Here is a 26,323-nt window from a genome sequence, read left to right on the forward strand (position 1 = left end):
CATGTGTGTAAAGAGGAATAAACCTAAACAATGAAGCTCAGTCTCCTATAGTTTCAGATCACTTGGATAAATCAGGGTGACACTTACAGGCTTCATTTCCCCTCTGATCACACAACTTCCGCTGGGCCTTCAAAGTCACAATTTTATCCACCTTATCGTCTACGTGTTTTTTCTTAAAGTATGTCAATGTCAACAAAAACTATAATATTTCGAATGAAAAAAAAAATCATCAAATTGAATGTAGGTCCTCCAATCAGGTTTAGATTTTCTCCAGAAGCTAGAGATTTCGATCCTATCTCAATACTGACATATAAAAAGTACATATGTATTTAGAGATTTCATTTTTGTCATTCCGGGTCCCAAAACACAAATAACCCTCTGTGTAAATTGCATTTATACATTACCAACCTTTCTCACTATATGCATCATATTTTGCTACCTATATACTAAAAAGAAAGGTCTTATCGCACACCATTCAAAAGTTATAAGCACGGTTAAAGTTTCAATTAAAGTACTGAAATTAGCAAAAGTTATGAGAAAGGTTAAAGTTTCGGACAGACAAACAAAAAACAATACCCCCTCCGACTTTAGTCGCGGGAGCATAAAATATTTGAATCCACACAACTTCGGAACGTTTGCATTTTGATAGAATTTATAGTGTGGTCCTGTTATTCTTGAAAAGAATTTGTTTTAATCAATTCCTGTATATTCCCATATAAAACTTTGATCTCATACTGTGGACCCATCCTACCGCTGGACCCTCTGAATTGAACAAACTTGAATCTTGTACTACCTGAAGATGCTTGCATATCAATATGATTAATCGAGGCTCTACTATTCTTGAGAAGGAGATTTGTAAAGATGTTTTCCTATATATTCCCATATAAAACTTTCATCCCCTTCTACCCCCCCCCCCTAACCTGTGGATGCCTTCATGACTATCCATGGCCCTGCTGTTAATTTAGAAAATGTTTCCTTATATCTTCTTATATAATACTTTGATTCCCTATTTTGGCCCAACCCTGGATGTCATGGCATGAACAAACTTCAATCTACACTACCTGGGGATGTTTGCACATTAATGAGTAACTATGGCCCCGCTGTTATTATCAGGAGCGGATCCAGGAATTGCGGTTAAGGGGGCGCAACTTTATCAGGCAGGGGGTCTGGGAGCCACCTTGAGGCCCCCAGTGGGTCCAGGGCGAAGTCTCCGGAAGCTCCTGGATTTTACAGGGCTTCAAATGTGTCTCCTATGTAGTAATTTTTACTATTTTCTGTCAATTTTGATAGAGAGAAGTCAATGGAATGGTGCAAGTTTTAAGGGTTTTGGGGGGAAATGTAAGTTCTCCCAATAAAAGTAATTCAATAAATAAAAAGATTTCGTCATTTATTGCTCTGAGAGTGGAAGAAATTATTGCTTCTTTTATCATTTTACATTTTCCTAAACAAGAGACCACGATTTACCTTAAATTTGAAAATTTTAGCTGCACCCCCCTTAAATCCGCCACTGATTATTGACATTGATTAATACGATATATACATGTAACAGGTTTTAGAGATGACCACTTGTGAAATACGAATAAGCTTATAGAAGGTAGAAACTGACTATTCAGAACGACTTATGAGAGTGATCGATGGGGAAATAACATATTTTGGATAAATTATTTGTTCTGCATAAAAATAATTTCATTCTAGAAGGGGGGGAAGGGGGGGGGGGGGGGGTGATGTACATAAGATCTATACAAGTTATCCACACTTCAGGTGCCTGTGGAAATTCTTCATACGATCTTGTGGTGTACGATTCTCGGAATGAGAGTTATCGAACATTAATCCGGAGACGTAATCTTTGAGCGCCTGATGATAGGGTGTTTTCCCCAAAGTTAAATCGAGGGACTACTTTTTTAATTAGTTGTTTGAATATCGCGAGTCACGGAAGTCCTACTAATTGTACTGTGAAGAATTGTTACGAGAGATTTTTCCGTGGTTGTTGGAAAAGGGAACTGGGCCTTCATTGTTATTTGGCAATAGACAACATACTAATAAAATATCCTTTGGTATGTTTGCAAGTATAGATTTTGGATCAGGCAAAATAAAAGATTGTTTCTTGTATTGAAACCTGAAGCAAAATATTTGATTGACTGATGGACATTATATCCTCCAATATTCATTTTTAGACAATCTCTTCGCAGAAAGTTTCAAGTGTATGGCAAACCCAAGACTGTTCGCACACACATGTACCATCGCAATGAGGTTGCTGGACATGGTAAAACCGTTAGAAATTGTATAAAATGTTTTCAATGTGAAAACTGCGAAAAGGATGAGTATCACTTATTTCAGTCTATCCATTGCGAATTTTGAAACGGGACCTTCGTGAAAAAGTATTAATTGAAAACCACAAAACCTGTCAATCATGCCATTAGTTATTTTATAGGACGAGAACAGCTCTCGTATACGGTATCGGTCATTAATGTGCACACAATTCTCTGTACAGCCCACTACTACATAATTGTACGTTAAACTGATGAGGTAGCGCATCAGACACATCATTAGAATTGGAGGCTGTATTTCATGGCATGCTGGTATCCGTTTAAGACTACAAAACGGTGACCATCAACCACGATTTTTTTCATCAATTCAGAAAAATTAGGTCAAAATAACGCGTTTCCAACGCAAACAATTTACTGTGATTACGGAAGTAATAAATCATTAATTTATATGCGTAACTTGACCACCTAGCATGGGCGATCTTGGAAAAGGTGGTTCAGGACCCCACAACCATGTAATGCTATTTCTCCAATCAAATCCCAAAATTTATCTTTCCCCTTATGTAACATTTTGCTATCTAAATCATAATTATACATTTTACAGAGGTTTGTCATCTTTGAAATAAAATAACAGTTCGTCCGTCTTCCTCATGCATCAAGACTTGTGGTGTCCCCGCCATGCATGCGCCATGCTCGTTTGACTATTTTGACTTGTACTTCGATACAAATATAAACAAGAAGTCCATGACAGAAGCAAAATTGTTTTTGAATTGTTGGCAATTTCATGTTTTCATAGTAGAAAAGGCCTTACGATCATGTCATGGGAAATCAACATTCGCCATCTCTGTGCAGATTGTCTAAATCAAAGGAGAAACAGGAAGCTCCAAACTATTTTCAAAGAGGAAGTTACATGATACCCCAAGAGAGCTGGGGGCGAGGGTTTAAAACCGCAAAAATAAATTACTACCAAGTCTTGGGATGGATTGTTCAATGCCGCATCTAGATATTGGATGTACTTTTCCTAAATTTCCAATTCACAGCGAAATATTGTTTATAAAACTGCATCTCCTCCGTGTAATATAGTGACATTTCAATGTATACTTTCTCTGCATTGGCAGTCTTTAAAAAATGGCGACACTGAATTACAAAGACATGTATCCCCAACATATTTCATCCAACTTGGTATTCGTGTAAACCATTTTGTAATATCACAAAGTGTCACCAGTTAATTGCTAGCGGATGCGTTTCCAATCTGCTGCAAACTGCACTATACATACTCATAGAAAATCAATACTCAGTCCTGTTAATGTATATACTCACAGTACATTCATAATCTATTTCTAATGTGCAGTGAAATTCGGTTGGAGTTCATGGAACATTTCCAGTTCTTTCCCTTTTGAATGCAGGAATCCTGGAACAATGCTAGATTGCCTTTGATGCTAGATTTCCCACAAATATTCCCCTTGCATATCATCAGGAATACTAAAAAGACCATATCACTTAGAACAAGACTTCTTTATTACAGACAAAAATGAATTCCTGCATCCGGACCTCTTGGTCTAAAATTTTCTTTATCATCTAAAAAAAAAACCCACTATATTTTGACTCCACATTTATTCAAGCACATAACGTTCACTTCATAAATTCATTCATATTGCTCCATGAGCATCACTGCTTTACTTAGTTGTTGCTTTTCTTCCTTCAGTTGACAACAATAATTACAACATCGATAATTTTATCACAAAAGGAAGTATTCTGATTGGTGAGCAGTGGGATAATCAAAACAATTTGAAAAGCAAGGCTTACAACATATTAACTTATTCATTTACATGTCAACATGTAAGGACAAATAACGAAATAACTGAATGTTGCAAGATTTAAAAATCAAAAATGACACTGATGAAATTCTCTAAACTGACGGGTAAAAACTGTGTGTATTTATTGAACAGATGAGGTGCTTCACCCCTCATACTCCTCATTTCTCTGCTGCTCCTCCTCCTCCCCATTCTGGTCATCAGGGTTGTATCCTCCGTATCCAGTGTAGGTATCAACGTCTTCCTCTTTAACAATCGGGACACCGTCCTCCCCGTAGTCTTGCTCACCATCACCATCGCCTTCCTCTCTCTTGTTTTCACGGTCACGCTTGCGATCTCGACTGCGGCTTCTTCTGGTGCGTTTCCTCTCGCGGGAACGGCTCCTTTTCCTCTCTCTTGATCGACTTCTTCTGCTTCTTTTTCTTTCTTTCTCTTCCACTACAAAACATCAAAACCACTAGTAAGAGTACATTCCCTTACAACAACCATTTGTCTTTTGAGTACATTGATTCGGCTGCAACTTAGCACTTAGTATGTAAAAGATACCCTAATCCAAATTTCTCATAAAAGTTGCACTTTATAATCTTTTTACAGCAGTGCTTCAAAGCAATATGGGAGATTAATTCTTATATAAACCCCACAATGACCTTGCATTCTAAATTCTTCTCCACAACTTGTACTTTTGACTTGCTGTGAAGTATCTACAGCTGGCGATGTTCGGAAGATTCACTCAGCTTACCTCCTGCGATATCTCTCATGGTACTGATAGTTGGGAGATTTTAGCTTGCCTGCTTCTTTTCTGCTGAGCGATCTCTCTCAAGGCTGGTGATATTCGGGAGATTTTAGCTTACCTACTTCCTCTCTCCTGGGGCGTTCTCTCTCACGGCTTCTGCTCCTCCTTCTCTCTCTGCTGCGACTTCTTCGTCGTTCTCGACTGCGACTACGGCCTCGGCGACGGTCTCTTCCAGGAGATTCCTCTCGACCTGTTCTGTCACGGTATGAGCTACTGTAAAGATCAAACTTTACCGTTAATAATAGTATATTTTACGATTGCATTAAGATTAGACGAATACAGAATAAGGATGTCTTGCCAGTATTTAATAATATATTGGGGATCGAATTGGCTATTTTATTTGAACATTATTTCAAACCTGAACTCGTCTCGTCCAGAAAATCGAGTATTTTCATCTGGTCCACCTTTCCTTGTTCCACCCAGTCCACCTCCTATAAAACATAATATATTTAGTACTCCCGTAATATGTAATAACTGTAGTACTCCCGTAATATGTAATAACTTTAGTACTCCCGTAATATGTAATAACTGTAGTACTCCTGTAATATGTAATAACTGTAGTACTCCCGTAATATGTAATAACTGTAGTACTCCTGTAATATGTAATAACTGTAGTACTCCCGTAATATGTAATAACTGTAGTACTCCTGTAATATGTAATAACTGTAGTACTCCTGTAATATGTAATAACTGTAGTACTCCTGTAATATGTAATAACTGTAGTACTCCTGTAATATGTAATAACTGTAGTACTCCCGTAATATGTAATAACTGTAGTACTCCTGTAATATGTAATAACTGTAGTACTCCAGTAATATGTAATAACTGTAGTACTCCTGTAATATGTGATAACTTTAGTACTCCAGTAATACATAATAATTTTAGTACTTGTGTAATATGTAATAACTAGTACTTGTGTAATACGTAATAACTAGTACTTGTGTAATATGTAATAACTAGTACTTGTGTAATATGTAATAACTTTATACTCATGTAATATACATGAACAAGAACTTTATCAAAAGAATTTTAAAATACATTTCTTTCAAGAAAACAAACCAAAGAAAATATAAAGAACCCTGACTCTAACATAATGGACAGATATTTTTACTAGATATATTTTCAAAAAATGTCTTCACTTGTCCTCATGCAATGTATAGTTTCAACATGGTATCTAAATGAATTCTGATGTAAAGGAGATATGGTACTTTCATGTGCTAGATCTGATATATTCTTTTGACATAATTCCAACCAAAACAAGAATGTTCAGAGGCCAGAGACCTCCACTAACAATCCCCTCTAAAGAACCACGTACAGTGTACACATACATTGGCCCCATAAATTCTTCAACTTTTCTAAATAGTATAAATACATAAGCTGGGATTATCTGTTATTCAAAATTAAAAGATTTTTACAAAATTTATCTCATTTTAAGAAATAGTCTCAGCATGTATCATCCTACATAATTTTATATATGAACCATACTTCCTGAAGCAAGTGCTCAGAAATTCTGTTGTTTTTTGCATGTATTAAAAAATTTATATGCATGTTTTTGCAAAATATGGGAACATCCTCAAATTTATGAAACAGTGAAAGGTAAGAAAACTTTCTAAGTGGTAAACTATTACTTTTAAGCCATTGGAAATGACAACACTGCCAAGTGGAACATTTATGAACACAACAAACTTAATGTATTTATATTGAGCAGGCACATCAAAATGCACTCACTTAACTGTATCATCATATCATTATACCCCCCCCCCCCCTCCACACTACTGCAAGGTTATAATAGTACTGTATCTATAGCCCTCCTATATTCTAACCACTTGAATTTTAATTGCAATAATCCTCCATGTAAACAAATGCAGACAAATGACCAAATTTCCTAAATTGAATAAATGGTGTGATTGACACCATCTCTATTGAGCATGATCTCATTTCAGAACAAGAATACTCATCATTTCTCCACCTTATCATTTGTATGATGGGTGAAAAAGAGTTAACAGGCTACTAGGTCAGACATGACCCAGAAAATAATGCAATAATCTCCCAATCCCTGTACACTGGAGAAAAATCACAGCTCATTAACCCCTTTTTATTCTTTTAATTGTGCTGAGAACAGATTTAGAAAGCTATCAATTTAAAAAAGGCTTTCACTCAATAGTCCCTTACACAAGTGCAACACACAGGGGGCAAGCACTGTGAGCTTCACTGACTGATTCATAAAAGAACTTTCCCAGTGGTAAACTATTTAGGGTCAAAATTTAACCTAATTAATGAAATCTTAGATTTTTTTCTATTTTGTCCGAATGTGATAAACTGTAGATATTGCATTTCCAATGAGTAAAATATAGTTTTAAATGGAACAGTAACTCTCGGCCAACGTCATTCGTTGGTTCAGCTTTATACCATCATCTTTCTGACAGTGTCGACTTTTTTAATGAAAAATGTTGAAAAAAGGGCTGTTATAGTGTTTCGTTGCACATACACAAAGAGAAAGTTACGGGGGTAATTACTCCATATTTAGCGACTGCATTATTAAATACATCAGTCTGCAATATCAGACATTTGATTTGTTGCATCATTCATACACAAGCTGTTCGGAAATTGAGTCTGTCAAATGTTACTGAGCTCTTTCGAATTTATGTTGTCTCTCAGACTGGCTTTTTACATCTACCAAAATAGATCTTGTAAAATTAACCAATGTTAAGAGTTAACATACATCTTGACAATTGCTCAAGTTTTATGATGTATGCAATAGAAAACCCTGATCCAACACACATTCCAACAGATCACTGGCTTTCACTAGTTTCTCTGATTCCTCAAAAAATTGGAAAACGTCTCCTGTTTCTTATTTGTTGAGATTTGAAAAGAGGAAATTGTCTTGGGAATATTTTATCCACATCGCCAAATTGGTCCTGGGTTAAACACAAAAGATTAATCTGCTTGGGGGAAAAAAATGAAGACTCTGACTGGACATCTAAACATTTCCAGGAAAATGCCGATACCCTGCTTCAACGAAGAATTCATTAGAGAACAGCAATGGAGACTTCCCAAAAGTTTACTGAACAAGTTCCAGTTGCACACCAAATGCATTTTCCTAAGGATTGTAGGATTTTGAGCCGATTATCTGAGGAAAACTAGAGATCTCTTGGAAAATTGTCTGATAACCAACCGGAGAACTTGACAAGTGGAACATCATAATGAGGTTACAAAACGGAGATTGGGCTGACAGTGAAATAAATGTTTAACGTCATAATAAAATATTAAATCTCCTCATAATCTTACAAGGGATGAAGAAAATTCACTTGAACATGAAAGCATGCAAAGTCTTTTGCTTCAAAGCCATCTGCATTTTGTTTCAACAGAGTGATTGAGAAAAGAAGTTTTTCATTTCATCAAATTCCTATAAACCATAGGAAAGGATGATCTTAATCATGTTACAATGGGTATAGCAAATAACGCAAATTCATGCAACTGGAATTGAATTTCTACATGGGATTCAAGTACAATAAATTGGAAAATGAGTCAATCGGTGGGCATGTTTATGTTTCCAAAGAAGGTAGGTGACATCAACTTCCACCCTTTTCTTTTGAATGAATGCCTATATATCCTAATATCTTTTTCTTCTGTATTTCTTAAGGTTAGGGACCTGCTTTAATAAATCTCGGTGTTCATAATTCAGCAAACTTTCATAAGTGGTGTTTGAAGCGGAATACTTGTTTGTTCTGTAGATTTTTACACACCTAATCTTCTCGGTCTCCAGCCCTTGACAGTCCTCCCTCTCTCGACATCCACCAGAACACGTCTTCCATCAATTTTCTTACCGTCTGCGTGTTTGTATGCCGCTAAATAAAAGAAGATACGAATCATCCCAACGACTATATTGATACATTCACTGCTGTATGCAAAAGGGCTTATCATAATTACATATCAGATCACACCTCTGCAATCCGTACATGATACACGATAAATACATTGCTTAATGTCTTCAGAAAATTCAGTTATAACACTAATGGTAATAATAAGAACTCACAGTGGCAGTCAAATAGATATACTTTAATTTCTTTCATGTATTATAGCCAATAAAACGCATCAACTTCATTATACAAATACGAATCGTAAATAAAATAACAGGAGTATAATAAATACCTCCATAAGCTGTATCTAATGATCGGAAATTTTACCATCTCTTTTTTTTTTATTACACCTTGTAACATAGAAGGTTGAATGCCATTCTATTTTAATCTGCACTATTAACTCTGGTGAATTTTATCAGAGTTTTGTATTCTGGGATTACAGAGGTGTAATTTGACATATTTTTGGAAGCAGCTGAAACTAGAACAGGTACTACTGTAAAACAAATGCTCAACAATGATTTTCTGTACAGCAGTGTTGCATATCATTTGTGCACTTCTTTAACATAGCATAAAGAAAATCATTGTTGTCTTGGCTGGACCTGCAAAGCAATTCTTAACATATGGAAAGTGCCCAAACGTCCTATCAGGGGGAACAATGGATACCTACCCAGGGGGGAGCATTTCAATTTTGAAAAAAAAAGGGTCAATTTTTGAATTTTTTTCTTCCAAAAATCATTTTTTTTTCACAACATCTACAATTAGAATAATAAACATCCAAAAAAAAAAATCTTTCAATTCAGAAATACCTGATCACTTACGCTATTTTCTGTAAAACTCTTCCCGATCTAAACTGATGGTTTTTCTGCTTTGTTCACCCAAATGGCAGACATGAGCACATGTCTTCCCACCACGGTTGGCAAACTCCTTCAAATCTTACCTGATTTCTATTTTTTTTTTTTCTTACCTGAGTTTTTATTTAGATTTTTTTTACTTTCAATTTTTTAATAATAAATAAATCAAAATTAATAATAAATGCAAATTTTTTATGGCTTACCGTCCCCATAAAACAGAGAGGAAAGAATGTTGAGTGCATCTAGCTGGGAGGGGCCGAATGGGGTCATATTAAACTTTGAAGCTAGATGCCTCACATTCAAAATGTTGATTTAACAAAATAAGCAAAAAGAGTAAGTATTTCATTTTCAGTGTGACTTTATGGAACACAAGTTTTTTTTTTACATATTAAAAAAAAAAATAATTTTTTTTTACCGAAAAATTATCATGCACCCTTTAGCATAATTTTGAACACAACATTGGCTTGATATTGTACTGGGCTTGGGGACAAATCATTTGTCTTACCACTCCCATACAAACCTATCATGGCCAGCAATTAATTTCTCACGAGTCAGATTGGGTGAATCGAACAAGAAGGGTTTATTTGTAACCCCCTTCTGTTCCCTCATTCTGAAGGAGAAATAAGAGGCATTGGTTAGAAAGTCAAGGATACCGTGTTCTTTTGCAGAATCATTTTCTCTATGGAAGTGATAAATATTTTCTGTGCAGAATACATTTAAAAAATGAAATTTGAAAGCCACAATACTTACCACCAAAGGAGATAGAACACATTCAATACATACATAAAGATCATACATGATTAGAGTGAACAACTTTTAAGTTCAAAGGTCATTACATGACCCATTTATATGCTGATGACACCTGTTAGCTTCTTCTATAAAGGAATATCTATACAAGCCTAACCTCTGTACAAAAAGCGTCAAATTTCAGTTTGCATGAGAAGTCTTTATGCTATGTATTTTGGGGGCATAAACTCCGAAAACTTGATAGAGATCTTTATCTAATCTTAAGTAACACTTGTGATAAAACTTTCCTGACACCCAATAAATCAGAGAGAGGTTTATATCAGTTGTGCAGACGAAGAGGAAACACAAGCAGTAACTCTGAAGTGTTGTTTACTTCCAGAGTTTGGTTAACGTCAGAGCTTACAGTAAAAACATTTTAGTGCCTACAGCTAGGTCCCCATCCTTGCTTTTGATGGTTATAGTGTGGACTCAAAAGAATACAAATTTTCTGATAACGGAGCATGTCCCTGGCTTTCTTCAAGGAACATAAACTTTTTTTGTTCAACAACACTGACTGAAAGTCTTCTAGGAGCGTTCAGCAAATCCATAATCAATTTGTCAATAGACTTCCCAGAAGACCACCAGACAGGAAGTAGTATGTTGCCATAGTGATTATTACTTACAGTGCATGTCCCTTTCATGTTCAAACTCAATGAATGCATATCCTCTTGGTTTTCCTGAAGATTTGTCTGACAACAGTGAAATCTAAAAAGAAACAACAAGTATAATTAGCATTCACATATTACTACACTGGCTGTTCAATCTGAACTTTTACCGAATGTAAAGACAATCAGCCACTTATGTGAATATATATATACATAGTTTCATTGTCCAACTTTATGACCGCATTTTGCCATCAGAACTTGCCATTTCAGAAAGAGTATTTTACCCTATTAACATTGAAATGAGTGGTTTGTGTCTATCTGTAGTTGATGAGGTACACAGTCTAATTATGCAGACGACTAATTACCTATCAATCTTGTGATCCCAACAAAGCGATTCAAACACCCCCTAAAAGTGCTTTCACTGGGAAAACTCTGTTTATGTGTTTTTCTGCATATGCTGCTCATTACAACTTAGTTGTACCTTCATTCTAAATTGTCTACGACAAAGATCATTTATTTTTTATAATGGACAAAATATGACCCTCTGTATCCAAGACATCAATAATGTCCTTGTCCTTGGTTGACATTTCCAAGCAGAAGCATAATCAGATCAGGAATGTGAAGATTCCCAATTAAATCCACTCTTGTATTCTTTGATTTCAATGCTTTTCTTCATTAATTTTTACATAATATGCACTTAGCTTTAATTCTCCTCAACTTTTATTGAGATAATATGCTGCTATGGAGAAAGAGAACTTACTGATAACAGTTCAAACAAACAAATAAGAAATTCCAGCGTCTTAGAAAAACCACAGAATCAGTCTGACATTCAATCCCCAATAATCAACATCCCTCCACTTATCAATCTTTCATTTTGTAAATGAATCTTTCTGCAGGTCTACTCGACCTTGTTGTATGGTTGACTATGGCTAACCCTGCATAGGCATCTGTTTCCTCAGAAATGATGGAAGTTGTCATCATCATCGACTGTCAAGCCTACCCCACAAAAGAACACCGATTCTCACATGTTACATGCCACAATTTTTTTTCTAAAACACAATCCCGTGGCACTGAGTGTGCTCCTAGTGTGTACCTTGTCTCAACCAGCCACAATCTCAGATAAAGTTATTCTCAGAATTCTCACAACTGTCAAAGACTTGGGATGTTCTTATCGCGCTACAATTAATAATGGCAGGTCATATCTATTAAATGTTTAATGAACTAAGTACTCTATCTCCATAAAAATATTACATTAAAGTACAAATCATCTATCTCATGCAAGCAGATTTGAGACCTAAATTTAATTTTAGCTAAAGTCTATTTGCTCATCAATTTTCTCTTGTTAGAGCCTAATCAGAGAATATAAATAATGACTGGGATCCTAATCAGCTCTGTAGGAATTTCAGGCATGACCAGAGAAAACTCCTTTCCAATTTCAGAGCCTCAAATTTTGCAGATCTACATAACATATAACCTAGCTAATCATCGCGGCTTCTCTCGGTTAGAAGTGACTTTTCTTCCCTTTCTGTTTAACGTCATGATCTTGCCACCATTCAGTGGTTAAGAAAAAGAAATGCATAGAAACAAAGGGAGGAATTCCCCAATCCTCCTATGATCTTTTACTTTAGTACTACAGCTTTAATGTGCCTATCAATAGAGATCAAACAAGGGATAAATTTTTCTTGAGATACTGAAAGTTTATCCCTGTTTCTTTCAATGTTTGAAGAGGATTCTATATTTATTGCCTGGGCACACCAACAAAAACTTCAGCAACCACTGTTGAGGAAGGCGGAAAGAGCAAGAAAACCTAACTTTAGTTTTCACCTGCTTTTCGTATTTTACCCCAACATCTTGATTCTATTTTGGAATATTTATGGTTGTTCTCAAATGTCTAGGATAGCATTACCACCGGTGAACATTTTCAACCATCATATTCCAGCTAAAGCACTTCAACATAATTTTGATTAACTGTTGAAGATTGTGCCCTGAGAAGTTTGGAAGCCTTTTTATGTTGACACTGGATCAAAATAGGATGGCCCAGCGTTGGAAAACCGTTTTCAGGTGTTGTCCCGTTCTGTTGTCATAGCAACAGCTTTCATCAGTTGTCCTATCTGTGTATTGCAGACACTCTGTACATGAACAGTCACACTCATTTTGTGGAAACTGTCAAATGTTTCAGGGACAGGAATTTAAGCCATTTTTCTTGGAATGCCTTTCTGATGCATACAAACCGTGTGTCTATATGGTTCTGGGGTTCTGAAGAGGTTAGTTTTTCCTTCACTTTACCCCCCTTTTCTAACCCCTTTTGTGCTGATGATACTAATCTTAATTGTCCAGAGCTCTGTGTTGTGTCCAAACTACTAAAATAAGTGTAGGAGTTGCCACTTGACATTACATTACAATAGCGATATGCCTCATATTACATGATTTACTCCATTTGACATTTCCAGCACAAGAGACATTCTGAAAATTTCATGGTTTTCCCATAAACAAATGTTGGGGCCAATTTAGATAATTAACTGCTTCATCTGCAGCTATAATTTCCTTTCATGGAATTTTAATTGTGTGACAAGGAACAAACTATGCTGTTGAAATCCCTCTTTATCCTACCACGTCTTGTAATACAAGTTTCTGCATACCCACCCTCATCCTATTTACTTGTCAATGACCTAATTATTAGAGTGGGACGTCCATGTTATAAGAGAACTATTTTCTTATTCAGTAACCAGTAAAAATTTCCAATGAGGATACAAACAAAAATATTAAAAAAAAAAACGTATCTCCAACTGACCAAAATGCCTGGTGTTATCATCTTTGTGCATTACAGGGTGAATAAAACAGGATTAAAATAGAGGAAATTATGGTTAAGATAAATTTTGAAAAGAAGCTGTCAAAATGACAAGGTTTTCTCTGCATTTAATCTGATTGGAAGGTGTGGGTGGGGGGAATAGAGAAGAAAATCGCAGCTGCCACAGACATCTGTAGTATTTCATTCTGTAGGGGCTAACTCAAATTTTTCTCTCTTTAATGAGTTTTCAAACTGATACCTGACTTGGAATTATTTTGCTGCAAAATGATGGAAGCTTTAATGTATTAAGACGATGAGATTGCAGAATTTGATTGTCACTGAATACACTTCATCCATAAAACGCCTCTGGCATCCAAATAGTCGACAAATGAGTTTCTTCTGTACTCAACATGTTTTGTATGTATATAATATTCTTTGTTTTTCTCATGTCAACTTTCATTAAGAAAAATACATTGGCAAAGCGCTTGAATTTCCCTTCACCGGTAACGTAATAAATATTAAAAACAAAATTTCAGGGATAGAGACCAAAGTCAGCATCAATTGTTGCTCACATTGGTGTATTTTGATGTAATGATTTGGTGTAGTTTGATGTAATGATTTGGTATGCATCTCTCTTTGCAATCAGAATCGCAACACCTGGAATTTCGATGGGGTTTGTAATTTCACCGTTTCACAGCAATCCACCAAGATTGCACTGACGTCCGAGACCTTCAATTCTATAATTACTCCTCACAGATAAAGAAACTGTTTTTTAAAGCAAATTCTACAAGACTTTGCCATAAAGCTGGAAATGGGATCCAAGCAATGTATATTTTACACACCTTTTGACCTTCAGATAACTTTCAAATATAGCTGACTTTCTATCTTATCATAAATCTGGTTTGTTTTTTAAAAGTCAAGTTGGACAACTGCAGGTTTTTGCAACAAAGCTGCAGTTATGTTGACATTATGAAATGGTCCCATTGACACATAACCTGTAATATCTTTGTCATGAAACGAGAAGAAAAGTTCATAGCTTGTCAAAACTCAATAACATGAAATTATATATTCACTTTCTACTTATGTTTTGGTCATCTCAAAGTAACAGATAGTACCTGAACCAATCTAATGTATAAGACACCAGTAAGCTGAAACTTAAAACTATAAACTATAACACTGCAATACTCAAAATTACAAATACTCAGAAACAAACGAGTGTACCAAGCCATCATACTGTAGACTCCTTATTGATCTCAAGAAGTTTAGGAGCAATTTCGCGAGACACACTCAGAAATCAGGCAATCATTTTTATTACCAAATATTTACTATTAATAATTACTCCTTATGTGCTGCTGTTTGCTATGGCATAAAATTGTGTTTTCATACAGCTAGACCGTACTTTACAATGATACAGGGAGACCGTACTTTACAATGATACAGTGACACCATACTTTACAATGATACAGCGAGACCGTACTTTACAATGATACAGCGAGACCGTACTTTACAATGATACAGCGAGACCGTACTTTAGGATGAGGGAGACAGTACACTGGAAAAGTTAACACTTAATAGTGGAAAAAGAACTTACCTTTCTGATGGGTCCATACACTTCAAATTCTCTGCGTAGCTTGGATTCACTTGTATCATAGTTCTGAAATAGAGGAAGAAATCTTAACATTTCAGTCAGATTGAAGGTAGACATTTCTCTGAATACAGAAATGAATGAGAACTACCCATCAGGATATATATCTCTGCACATACCAGCCACATCTAAAACTAGACTATGGAGCATACCATCCACATCTAAAACTAGACTATGGAGTATATGCTTTCTAAATAACCTTTGATCCAGCCTTGTAAATTGCAATATTTTAGTACTCATGCGGGGATTTTTAACCCCAATACTTATGTTCTTGAGTTGACTAAGCATCAAACTCATCTGTAGCAATGGAAAAGCTTTGTTCATATTTCACTTGTAATAAACTGGGATGAGACCTAAATGCTATCTTTTAATCAGTCACTTAAGTGGCAGCATCTGGACCACGAATTGGAAAAGGTACCCCAATATGTGTCAGATGAACAAGTTTGGATTGTAGTCCAATTGCCACTAGGGGAGAAGAGAGATAATTGCTGTTCTTTAACATAGAGGATACAATAGCCTGCCCAAGTGCTGTGTTTGAGTTAATCACTGGGCTTCTGTTATTTCAAAAGTTTTATGGACATCATCAGTTATATACCCATGTTTCTTTGCTTGACATTTGTTTCCAGAATTTTTCACTCATATCAAGATGTCACTGAGCTGTAGATAAAGTGCCACAAAGGACTTAATACATGAAGAGGGCTCTACTTACCACCAAATCAACATTTGTGCCTTTGTTTCAAAAGAAAGTGTATTTTGTCTAAGAATCCTGATGCAACTCGTTATTTTCAATCTATCATTATGACAGAATCATGATGCCATAGATGTGATGTTTTGTCACCATTTTCCAGTAGTTTGACATAAAATTACTACATTTTAAAGTTTTACTTCATTGAATGCAAGCTTGTAAAAACTTCATATTTATATTCTAGATTTACGATCTCTTTAATTAAAAAAAAATATGATAGTAAAAAAATTTTTTTTTTCCAAACTGCAGTTTTCTGATAGAGAAATGGTCACAAAATATAATCTTCATAGCATTCATGTAAAATCTGAAGAAATTGTGACAATTTGATAGTTAATATTAATATATGTCAAATGTCTCTAAATATTAACGACATATGCAAATTTGTATTGAACATGATTTATTTCTTTATGACACAAAATGTAGTCTTTCTTTAAAGCTTTCAAGGTTTGAGTTTCATGGGGGGCCAATAAGGCTGTTAGCATACAAAGTCCTTTAGACTTGAGCATACTGCTAATGTACTAAAAGTTTCACACAAAAAGTGGTGTGCTTTGACACAGTAAATGAGAATTCAGATAGATGGACACAGGTCAATTTAAGTGTCTCTGTGTTTGTGGCTAAACAGAAGACTACACAGCTGAGGCTACTGCACCACTGACACATGACAAGAACTCCTACATATCTTCTTTCATGTCTTTTTTCATCAGTGATCCATACTTCTGTTTTTATTACAGTTTTCCAGTCTGTATGTTCCTGATAAGAATTAAAAGCCTAGTCACTGAATTTTATGCAACACACACACAAAAAAACCCAACAAATTTGATCTATTCCTGCTATGTTGGTAATAGTCTACAATCAATGTACTCAGCTGATGGCCATGCAATAGCTTTACAAATATGTTCAGATAATAATGGCCACATTGCATGCTTTGACAGGATTCTGATAGTTCAGACCAGATCAATGCCAAAGAGTAAGAGAAGATCATTTCGGCTATCATGCATGGCCTACAACCCACCATTCCCCAATTTAATGGTCAAAGAAGATATGGACCAATCAAATACAGAGGAACAATGGTCATAAGACAAATCTGAAACATTGTTTCCAAGTCCTTTTTCAAAACATCTTTCTCTAATTTTCTTCAAATAGAAAGATATTGCAAATTGAAATCAACGTTAGTTCTAAATATTACAGATATTGTTGATTTTAAACATTAGTTCTAAATACTACAGATATTGTTGATTTTATAAACTTTAGTTCTAAATACTACAGATTTTGTTGATTTTATAAACTTTAGTTCTAAATTATAAAATACTACAGATATTGTTGATTTTAAACATTAGTTCTAAATACTACAGATATTGTTGTTTTAAACATTAGTTCTAAATACTACAGATATTGTTGATTTTAAACATTAGTTCTAAATACTACAGATATCGTTGATTTTAAACGTTAGTTCTAAATACTACAGATATTGTTGATTTTATAAACTTTAGTTCTAAATACATGTACTACAATTTTGTTGATTTTATAAACTTTAGTTCTAAATACTACAAATATTGTTGATTTTATAAACTTTAGTTCTAAATACTACAGATTTTGTTGATTTTATAAACTTTAGTTCTAAATTATAAAATACTACAGATATTGTTGATTTTATAAACTTTAGTTCTAAATACTACAGATATTGTTGATTTTATAAACTTTAGTTCTAAATACTACAGATATTGTTGACTTTATAAACTTTAGTTCTAAATACTACAGATATTGTTGATTTTATACAAAACACTGTAGAATGTCATCGATTATCTTTTTTTAAGCAAGTACAAAGTTTAAAAATCAATAGTCTAGATATTATCCACACAGAGATCCTAATCCCCCCCATCTCTGATACTTTTCATGTGTTTAGTTTATTCTTGTCCTTGTTCATTTAACTATTGATTATTCAAGTAGTTTCAAGTTTTCTCCTGTGTGTATTGACAGCAGCAGTGCTCATCATGCGGAACAAAACCCATCAGTATGTCGTACAGAATCCTATAAAAAAAAGTTTCATTTCTAGAATAACTCACTTGGACAAAGCTTTGAGCAAATATCTGGTCAACAGTTTACAACCAACAGTGCCATTTTATGTTTAAAGTTAAACAATATCCTGTTTCAGCTGCACAAGATTGGATGCCCTTCAATATTTTGACCCATGAATTATTAATCAATCCTATTAGGGAAAATATGAAGAATGCATAGCAACACTTCCATGCATGCAACAAGAAACATTTTCAAAAGTGATGTGCATTTTCAAGCCCATTGGGATTCAACATCAATTTACCAAATATCAGAGTCATGTCTCCTGCACCCCGACTTAAGATATTATAAAAGAAATTGAAGTAAATGTCATCCATCATTGTACCACCAATTCCAAATCGCTGACATCTAAAACCTGCTGGGCATCAACAAAAATTCCAATTACATCCTAGCATTGAAACTGAAATTGCACGATAACTCTATCTTTGTTTAAGTGAGGAAAATTTTAACATTATATCAAGAAAACAATATATATAATTTTTTTTTTTTTGGTTTTAGAGAAAGAGAAAGATATTTCTTAATATAACATTATTTAAACTGCTGGTTTGAAATCATAGCATCACAATTTGCCTCATAATACCTAACTTCAATATACATTAGCGTTATACAAAGATTGATATTCTCAAAGAATGGCGTTGGATTTGTATATTAAATAATGACATAACTTGGCAATGTATTAGGCAAAATATTTACTATAACAGTGAAATATGCTACACTGCTAGTGGATAAAGTACAGTTATCAATAGACACACAATCTTAGAAGCCTAAGGCTATAATATTGATGATGGCTTTTATTTGTAATATTGTGGTTAGATTTCTTTTCTTGGGGAAGTTTTCTAATTCTGCATTACATCTTTCATCAGATGTTTGCTTGTTATGGTTTATACTCAATGTCTTAAAACATTGCCCATTTTGAAAGAAAACAAGACAAGATTTATCCCATTCCATTATATAATAATGAAAGTATAACTCTCTTTATTGTTCTAAATTGAAGTTATGTTGGTTTAATTTACAGCAAATACATAGACACAAAATTGGAAGAGCAGCGTGTGATCAAAAAGATAATGTAGACACATTATTTAGCCTTTTTTGACATCATGTCATTTATGAACGAGGTAAATTCTGAACATGCAATGAACATGTCATTTATGAACGAGGTAAATTCTGAACATGTAATGAACATATGTCATTTATGAACGAGGTAAATTCTGAACATGCAATGAACCTTTACAATGCAACAGTGAACTACTCTGGAAAACAAAGCTAACTTAATGCAGAAAGTTCTAGCTCATCAAACCCAACACAAAATTTTGTTTTATTTTCATGTGGTCCCCGATTTCAAATACAGAGATCATGCATAATCTGGTTTGAAGTAACACATATGTAAAATACAAATATTATCTGTTTGATTTAAATCCCATTGAAGAATTTTTCAATGATGTAGATAATATGCCATGAGCTTTAGCTGGTGCCACAAATTTTGACCTATAGCGCTAAATGCGTAACTGAACAATCTCCTGTCGCTTGGTGAAGGAACAGTCACTACCTATGTTAAACATCTCGAATTTAATGCAGTGCCAAGATCAAGAATTGAACTCCTGCCGCCCAGTAGAAAGCAAGCACTCTAACAACTAGTATCCTCTAAGAACCATGTAAATTTGATCAACGGCTTAACGATACTTCATGATGCACACGCTTCAGAAACATGCAACACCCTCAGCTTGACAGGTAGTATGCATCCTTAGATGTATTAGTGATGTTCAGTCCATGTAAGACTTGTGAAATGAACCAGCTTCTAAAAAATCACCTTGACGCTGAGATCGGGAAATTTATATCGAATTCTGCATTCAAAGCACAACCTTCAGAATGCATCAATATTGTTATAAATTTAAGACTTGCAGTTTCTCCAAAAATGATGTTGATAACAAATCTAACATTATGTTACAAGATAAGACATGTAGACTTCACATCACACAGAATTGAAGGGCTGGATCCTTGCACAAATCATTCACTCAAAGATTGGTCTGAAAACTTTTTTTAAGATATTGCGTTCCTTCAGTTTTGACACTGAAGACAAGAGAAATTAAAATCTCAAATAATGCTTCTCTGAATTGAATTTGTGAAGGCTACATTTTCAAATAAATTTAAGTATAGTTTTACAAAATTTGTTTCAATATTCTTTTTGACAAGCGCTGTCATCTGAAGTGCTTCTTTCATTGATTTTTCACTGTTTCAGATCCAAGTTCAGAGCCTTGGCACTCTCTGCATGGTAACATACACTTTTCCAACATTCATATTAGTCCTGAAATATATTTTGTTTTTTTGAAAAGGTATGGTGGTATATCTTAAACAATATTTAAAAAGATCTCTATACAGTATAGAAATTTTTTCAAGCATGTCCATGATATAAAAAAAAACTGGGATATCATGGCCACATGTTATAATTTATCTTCCATTCTGTTATTTTTCATAGAGTGCATTTATTTCACAGAATTTTTCAGGATATTGAACAGGATATCAGATCGCTTTTATCACAAAAATCATAGTACATCTTTTGAATGTTACATCTGTACAGCAATACACAAGCTCACATTGAGGGCAAGGTTTAACTGTTAGACACCCAAATAATATATTTGACTGGCATTTGGTGAATACATTATAAAACACCCATCACTGGCAATCACAGAATGCCCAATTCATTGGAGGTCAAACATAATGCCCCCCCCCCCCCCCCCCCCCCCCCCCCGTATTATTTCGATAAGAATAGTTTTTGTATGATTTCTGAAATAGGTTTATATTGTAGCAAAATTACTATACTTAGTACATCGGCCTGGTTAGTTCATCTATTGAACTCGTAATGCATTGTTCATAAATTATATATACAACCTTCAGTAATAATAGAATTTGACAATAACATTTTTACTTGCCATAACCAGGAACTATCAAAATATGCAAACTCTTAAAACAGATCTGGTAATACGTGACAAAGTTTATTTAACAAGCAATACACGATGCAAGTGAATTTTTTTTAAATACTTGAGAAAAATTGCGTATGTCATTAACGCAGGTATATAAATCATTTCTTTTGGTGAAACCATGTGGAACCAGGGTAATTTAATGTACAAATCTCAATCACATTCTAAATCTTTTTCTTGGAAGCATATTGGGAATTTACATGATCATGAAAGGTGTATTATTTACAATAATTGACTAAATAAAAATATAAATCCTACTCAAAAAAAAAAAATCCTGGAACAATTTATATAACTGTACTACAGACAGAAGCAAAAGCTAGCAAATAAAAAAACACTATAAAAACACATTTCCCTTTTTTTCCCCACAAAGAACTTCTCCTTGATAAGCTGCTGTACAATTTTTGTGACTGTAAAATCCTGTCAGATAATGCTGTACAGCAATCATCTACTCCATTAATCATATACAGAGCATTATCATGTAAAGGGGCATTTAGACAATGGCACCAGGGCCCCAAATATAGACACAAGATTGCACAATGCTGAAAATAAACCCATCTTTACTACATAATCTGACCAATATCTACATCCTCCTCCAAAGGGAAATGCCTTAATTTGCTTGTTCCCCAGTGTGGCCATATGCAATGCAGCATAACCCTGGTATATTAGCTAACAATTAATTGGTGCGCATGACCAATTGCTTCAATGATTTTTCACAAATATTCATCCCACTGATTATCACCTGTGTGTGTCATACACTCTTACATGGGTTTTCATTGGCTTATAATAACAATAACTTTGGATTTCAGCTACTTGAACCAATATGTATAGTAACTATGATATTATTTTCATGCAATGCCAAATTAGGCGTCATATTGCAGTCCTTGAAGAACAGTGAACTGAGGGAATCATGTTTTTGTGGCACATTTCATATTGGAAATCTATTTCATTCATTCAATTTTTACACTGATTCCAAGGGAAATGTATGTCAATTATTAATTTTTCTCGATGGAATTATTAATTTTTCTCGATGGAATTGGAAAAAATCAGAGGGAATTTCGGAACTACTGCCATCTACTGCCATTGCAAAATTTTGAAACCGCCTCATAGAATTGTCCTCGCCTTTTGTCAAACCTGGCGCAGTCTTCATTGATTTCCAAATGACATCTTTGCTTTGCAGCACAGTATATTAATAGTGAACTTAAAAGAGTGGTCCTGATAAGTCGATTTTTAAATGTCCACCTTTACCCTGTCATCCAGATTTAACAGATTTAAAACTAATCAAAGAATACTTTTTAAAAAAAAAGATCCTCCGATTTGAAATCAGGGCTACTATAAGTAACCAGATGGAGGACTCTTGAACACTGGTGTTGAGCAGTTATAAGTATACGCTGAGTGGCACAAAAAGATATATCAACTGTGTGCAGGCAATGACACCTTCACCACTGATTGGACTCTTCTTTTATTCCAGCTGGAAATTAATCACAATTCCAACTTTAAATAGCAAAAATTAATTTGCAGCTGCAATCATTGGGGACTTACTCTTCACCTAGTCTTCTCCACTTCAGTGGTACAAGTTAACAGAAGTGGGGGAGAAATTACAACTGTGATAATTCTGTCATTTACAGCAGACGGCTTCTGACTGCCGGTAAAATCTGCAAAAAAAGTCCAAGTGGTTTGTTTCAAGAAAGGACTAAAAAGGCCCAATTAGTGACTTCTTAGGACAAGCATGATTTGAGAAAAATCCCCAGTCTTCTGTTTTAATAATCTGAACAAGTGTGGTATTTTGGACACAAAATGAGCGTGGATAACTTGAATTGAGACAAAAAAGAATGTGGTTGTATTGCATCTCTCCTCAGTGTAGATAGAGCAGAGTTTGTTTAGATTAGAAAATCACACAAGAAGTGATTTACACATGATCACCTGTACCGGCCAATGAATGCTGGTATACTAACCGAAGCCATGTTTCCGTTCTCTAGCTCAGCAGGGGTATGTACAATTTCAAATTTATTTTTAAATTCTTAAATTGTCAGTTAAAAAATTCAACCGTGTTGTAATGGTTTAATCATGTAGTCTGTTGCAGTTGGCATATTTTCATTAGAAACAATGGTGCTGATTTTCTTTTTCTAACATAGAATGCTTTACTCATCAAGCTAAACTGTATTGAAATTTTAACAGTTCGTTGTTGTTTTTGAAAATAAATATGAATACGCAGTGGAATTATTCTAATATTGTACAATTAGAGGAACCTCATAAAATTCTTTTAGAATAATTTATAACATATGTAAATTAATCATACAATACCTATAATTAATCAAGAATCAATATTTGGAATTACATCTAATCAGCGATTTTTTCCAACGGTGCATATACGGTGAAAAACATATGGAATGGCACTATCAACTACCAAGCAGTGCAAATACAGATACAACAACAAGGTTTAATTAATCAATATATTCAATATTTCAGTCCATTATAATGCTTGTTGATAAATAATATATACCACCAGAGAGTAGCACATGTCAATCGACAATCATTAAAACATAAAATATTCATTATACGACTGACAGAGTGTTAAAAATGACAGACATGGTGATCAGGTTTCAAAATTACGAAGTCCTTTTAACTCATGATTCGAGCTTTAAAAAGTCAAACTTTTTCACATAGACATAACCCCCCCCCCCCCCCCCCCCGCGCGAACTCGCATTGCTTTAAGGCAGTGGATGTGACCATTTGGACCCAATAAAAGAATTCCATATTCACAAGCATACAGACATACATACTTCTAAATCCATCACATTTAGAGTCTATTATGACTTTAGACATTGTGCCATTGGTTAATATTTCATTAAAATCCATACAAACACTTTGTATTGAGCTTCAGTTGCTTATTGTATCAGAACATTAGTGGAAAACCAAATGATACAAAACAAATACTGCAATCCTCCATTTAGCTCTTTTTGTTATTGACTTCCATGTTATGCCAGATAAAAAAATGTTACAGCTGAACAAAGCCTGTGCAAAGTACTTTTTAATCATCTGCACTGTAGAACACATTGTAATTACATGCCAAATTTCATTCAAAGGATTCTTCTACCAACACTGTTCCTTTGATATTTCTATTTATGGTCTAAAGAATATTATTTTCTTTCCTCTTTGAAACCACCCTAAGGACAGAGAGAAACTACAAAATGTTCATTTCAGAAATGCATAAAAATACTGTTTCAGCAATTCTAGATGACTACATTTGTGCACCACCGTGTTAGAGACACAACCCATTTCACGTCTTCGTAACAGCAAAAGGATGTTTCAATTTGCAGCGCCCTTCATATTCCTCTGCTAGAATCATGATACTTGCGTCCATTACCATTTTGAAAATACTGCAAACAAACTTTTATTCGACTGTGGAAAATGTTTGTGACATTCGTGAACACCACTTTCTGGTGAATATCATTCATTACGATTAAGTGTGTGTGTATACATATATATAAAAGTTTACTTGTGAATATCATTTCAATATCAGTGATTTCCGAATACACGTAGTTGTGAATAAAAGATGAATACAGTAAGCATCGCCTGCTTCTGGCTCTCCCAGTATGAGTGGGCAGTCAAAAGAACCATCACAGCAAGGACGTCATTTTTAAATAGGAAGATTTTTAGTACATGTAGGCCATGTGACAAAGCTTGCAGTCTCTGTGCCTCTGTGGACTAAGATTAAGGGGGGGTTGGGGGTTGGGGGGGGGGGGGGGGGGGGTTTGCATACAAAAAACTATGTAATACATGGAATACTGAAGAAAAATGCTTCATACATCAAGACCAATATCAACTTCAGAATAAGGTAAAAGTCAAGTGATTAGAATTATTCAAACACACAACTAGCAGTAATAAAATCTCCCCCATCCAAACACACCCAGTTGTAATAAAGTCCCCCCTCCCCCTCCAAACACACACTTCCATGAACTCATGAACAAGGAAAAGAAACCTCTTGAAGCCATGCCTAGAGACGGTGTATGAAAAGTTTCCCCCAATCTGAAGAGTATTACAAATAAACTATAATATAAATTTCATTGGAACCTTATGCCATTACAATAAGCAACAATGGAACTGTTTACAAGATGAAGCAGGCAAAAGTTACCCTATAAAAGACAATAACAATTACTATTTACACAGGTATTTTTAGCATCACTTTTCCCGGGGAAAGCCAATAAATTCTTAGTCGGGTAATTGACAAGCTAATCCCGGGAGGAACATACTGTATATGATTTCTTTAAATGAAATATAAGCTATGCTGAGGATAATTTGCTCCAGAAAATGACTTTCTACGCCTTGTACTTTATACATTATTAAATGCAAAACAAGACCCAGTATCAGAGGATAGGTTCTGGTACTAATACATTCTAGTACCTGCTAAGTAAACAAATTAATTTCATAACACAGCTGCATGTGTTTACAGAGGCCATCCCTTTACTGAGAAGAAAGGGAGGACAAAACTTTTTAAAAAACATTCTTTTTAAAATAGTTGTACAGTGTATTGTCATTGTAGAAAAGCTATAGTTGTCTTATGGTGGAATAGTCACATCACATCACTGTGGAGTGAGGTATATTTAGGGGTCAATAGTTGTCAGTGTGGAGTGATGTATATTGTGGGGTCAATAGTTGTGTCAGTGTGGAGTGAGGTATAATTCTGGGTCAATAGTTGTGTCAGTGTGGAGTGAGGTATAATTCTGGGTCAATAGTTGTGTCAGTGTGGGAGTGAGGTATATTTTGGGGTCAATAGTTGTGTCAGTGTGGAGTGAGGTATATTTTGGGGTCAATAGCTTGTCACTGTGGAGTGATGTACAATTCGGGGTCAACATAGTGGAATAGTCATCTCAATCTGAAGTGAGGTATATTTATCTGAGGATTTTATTGTAAATGCTGTAAACCTGGAAACTTGTATATGTTCTCATCATGCAAATGCATGCTAGTCCATGGGTGGGCTGACATATTTCCCCAAGAATTACAAGCCTTTCCCATGTAATTAGTGAAACTTTACAACACTCAATAGGACTGTCAGAAAAATATTACTCCGAGACATTCTGATAGTGACATACGAATCTTTTACGAATATATTCAGCATACTGCGGA

At 34.8% G+C, this 26,323-nt stretch overlaps 1 protein-coding gene across 2 annotated transcripts in view; it reads right to left on the minus strand.

The window, feature by feature from the left end:
* Window positions 1-3,863: 3,863 nt before the first annotated feature.
* The window catches only part of LOC125683050 (U1 small nuclear ribonucleoprotein 70 kDa-like), a 42,028-nt gene continuing 19,568 nt past the window's right edge, over window positions 3,864-26,323 (minus strand). For both annotated transcript variants that reach the window (XM_048923756.2, XM_048923757.2), the window contains exons 6-11: window positions 15,353-15,415; window positions 10,992-11,073; window positions 8,618-8,719; window positions 5,230-5,302; window positions 4,930-5,084; window positions 3,864-4,516 (exon numbers count right to left, since the gene is read on the minus strand). In XM_048923756.2, coding sequence (XP_048779713.1) covers window positions 4,224-4,516; window positions 4,930-5,084; window positions 5,230-5,302; window positions 8,618-8,719; window positions 10,992-11,073; window positions 15,353-15,415 — 768 coding nt within the window. In that variant the 3' untranslated portion in view covers window positions 3,864-4,223. The remainder of the gene's footprint in view (window positions 4,517-4,929; window positions 5,085-5,229; window positions 5,303-8,617; window positions 8,720-10,991; window positions 11,074-15,352; window positions 15,416-26,323) is intronic.

Source organism: Ostrea edulis, chromosome 6 (assembly GCF_947568905.1).
Source record: "Ostrea edulis chromosome 6, xbOstEdul1.1, whole genome shotgun sequence".
Taxonomy (NCBI): Eukaryota; Metazoa; Mollusca; class Bivalvia; order Ostreida; family Ostreidae; genus Ostrea; species Ostrea edulis.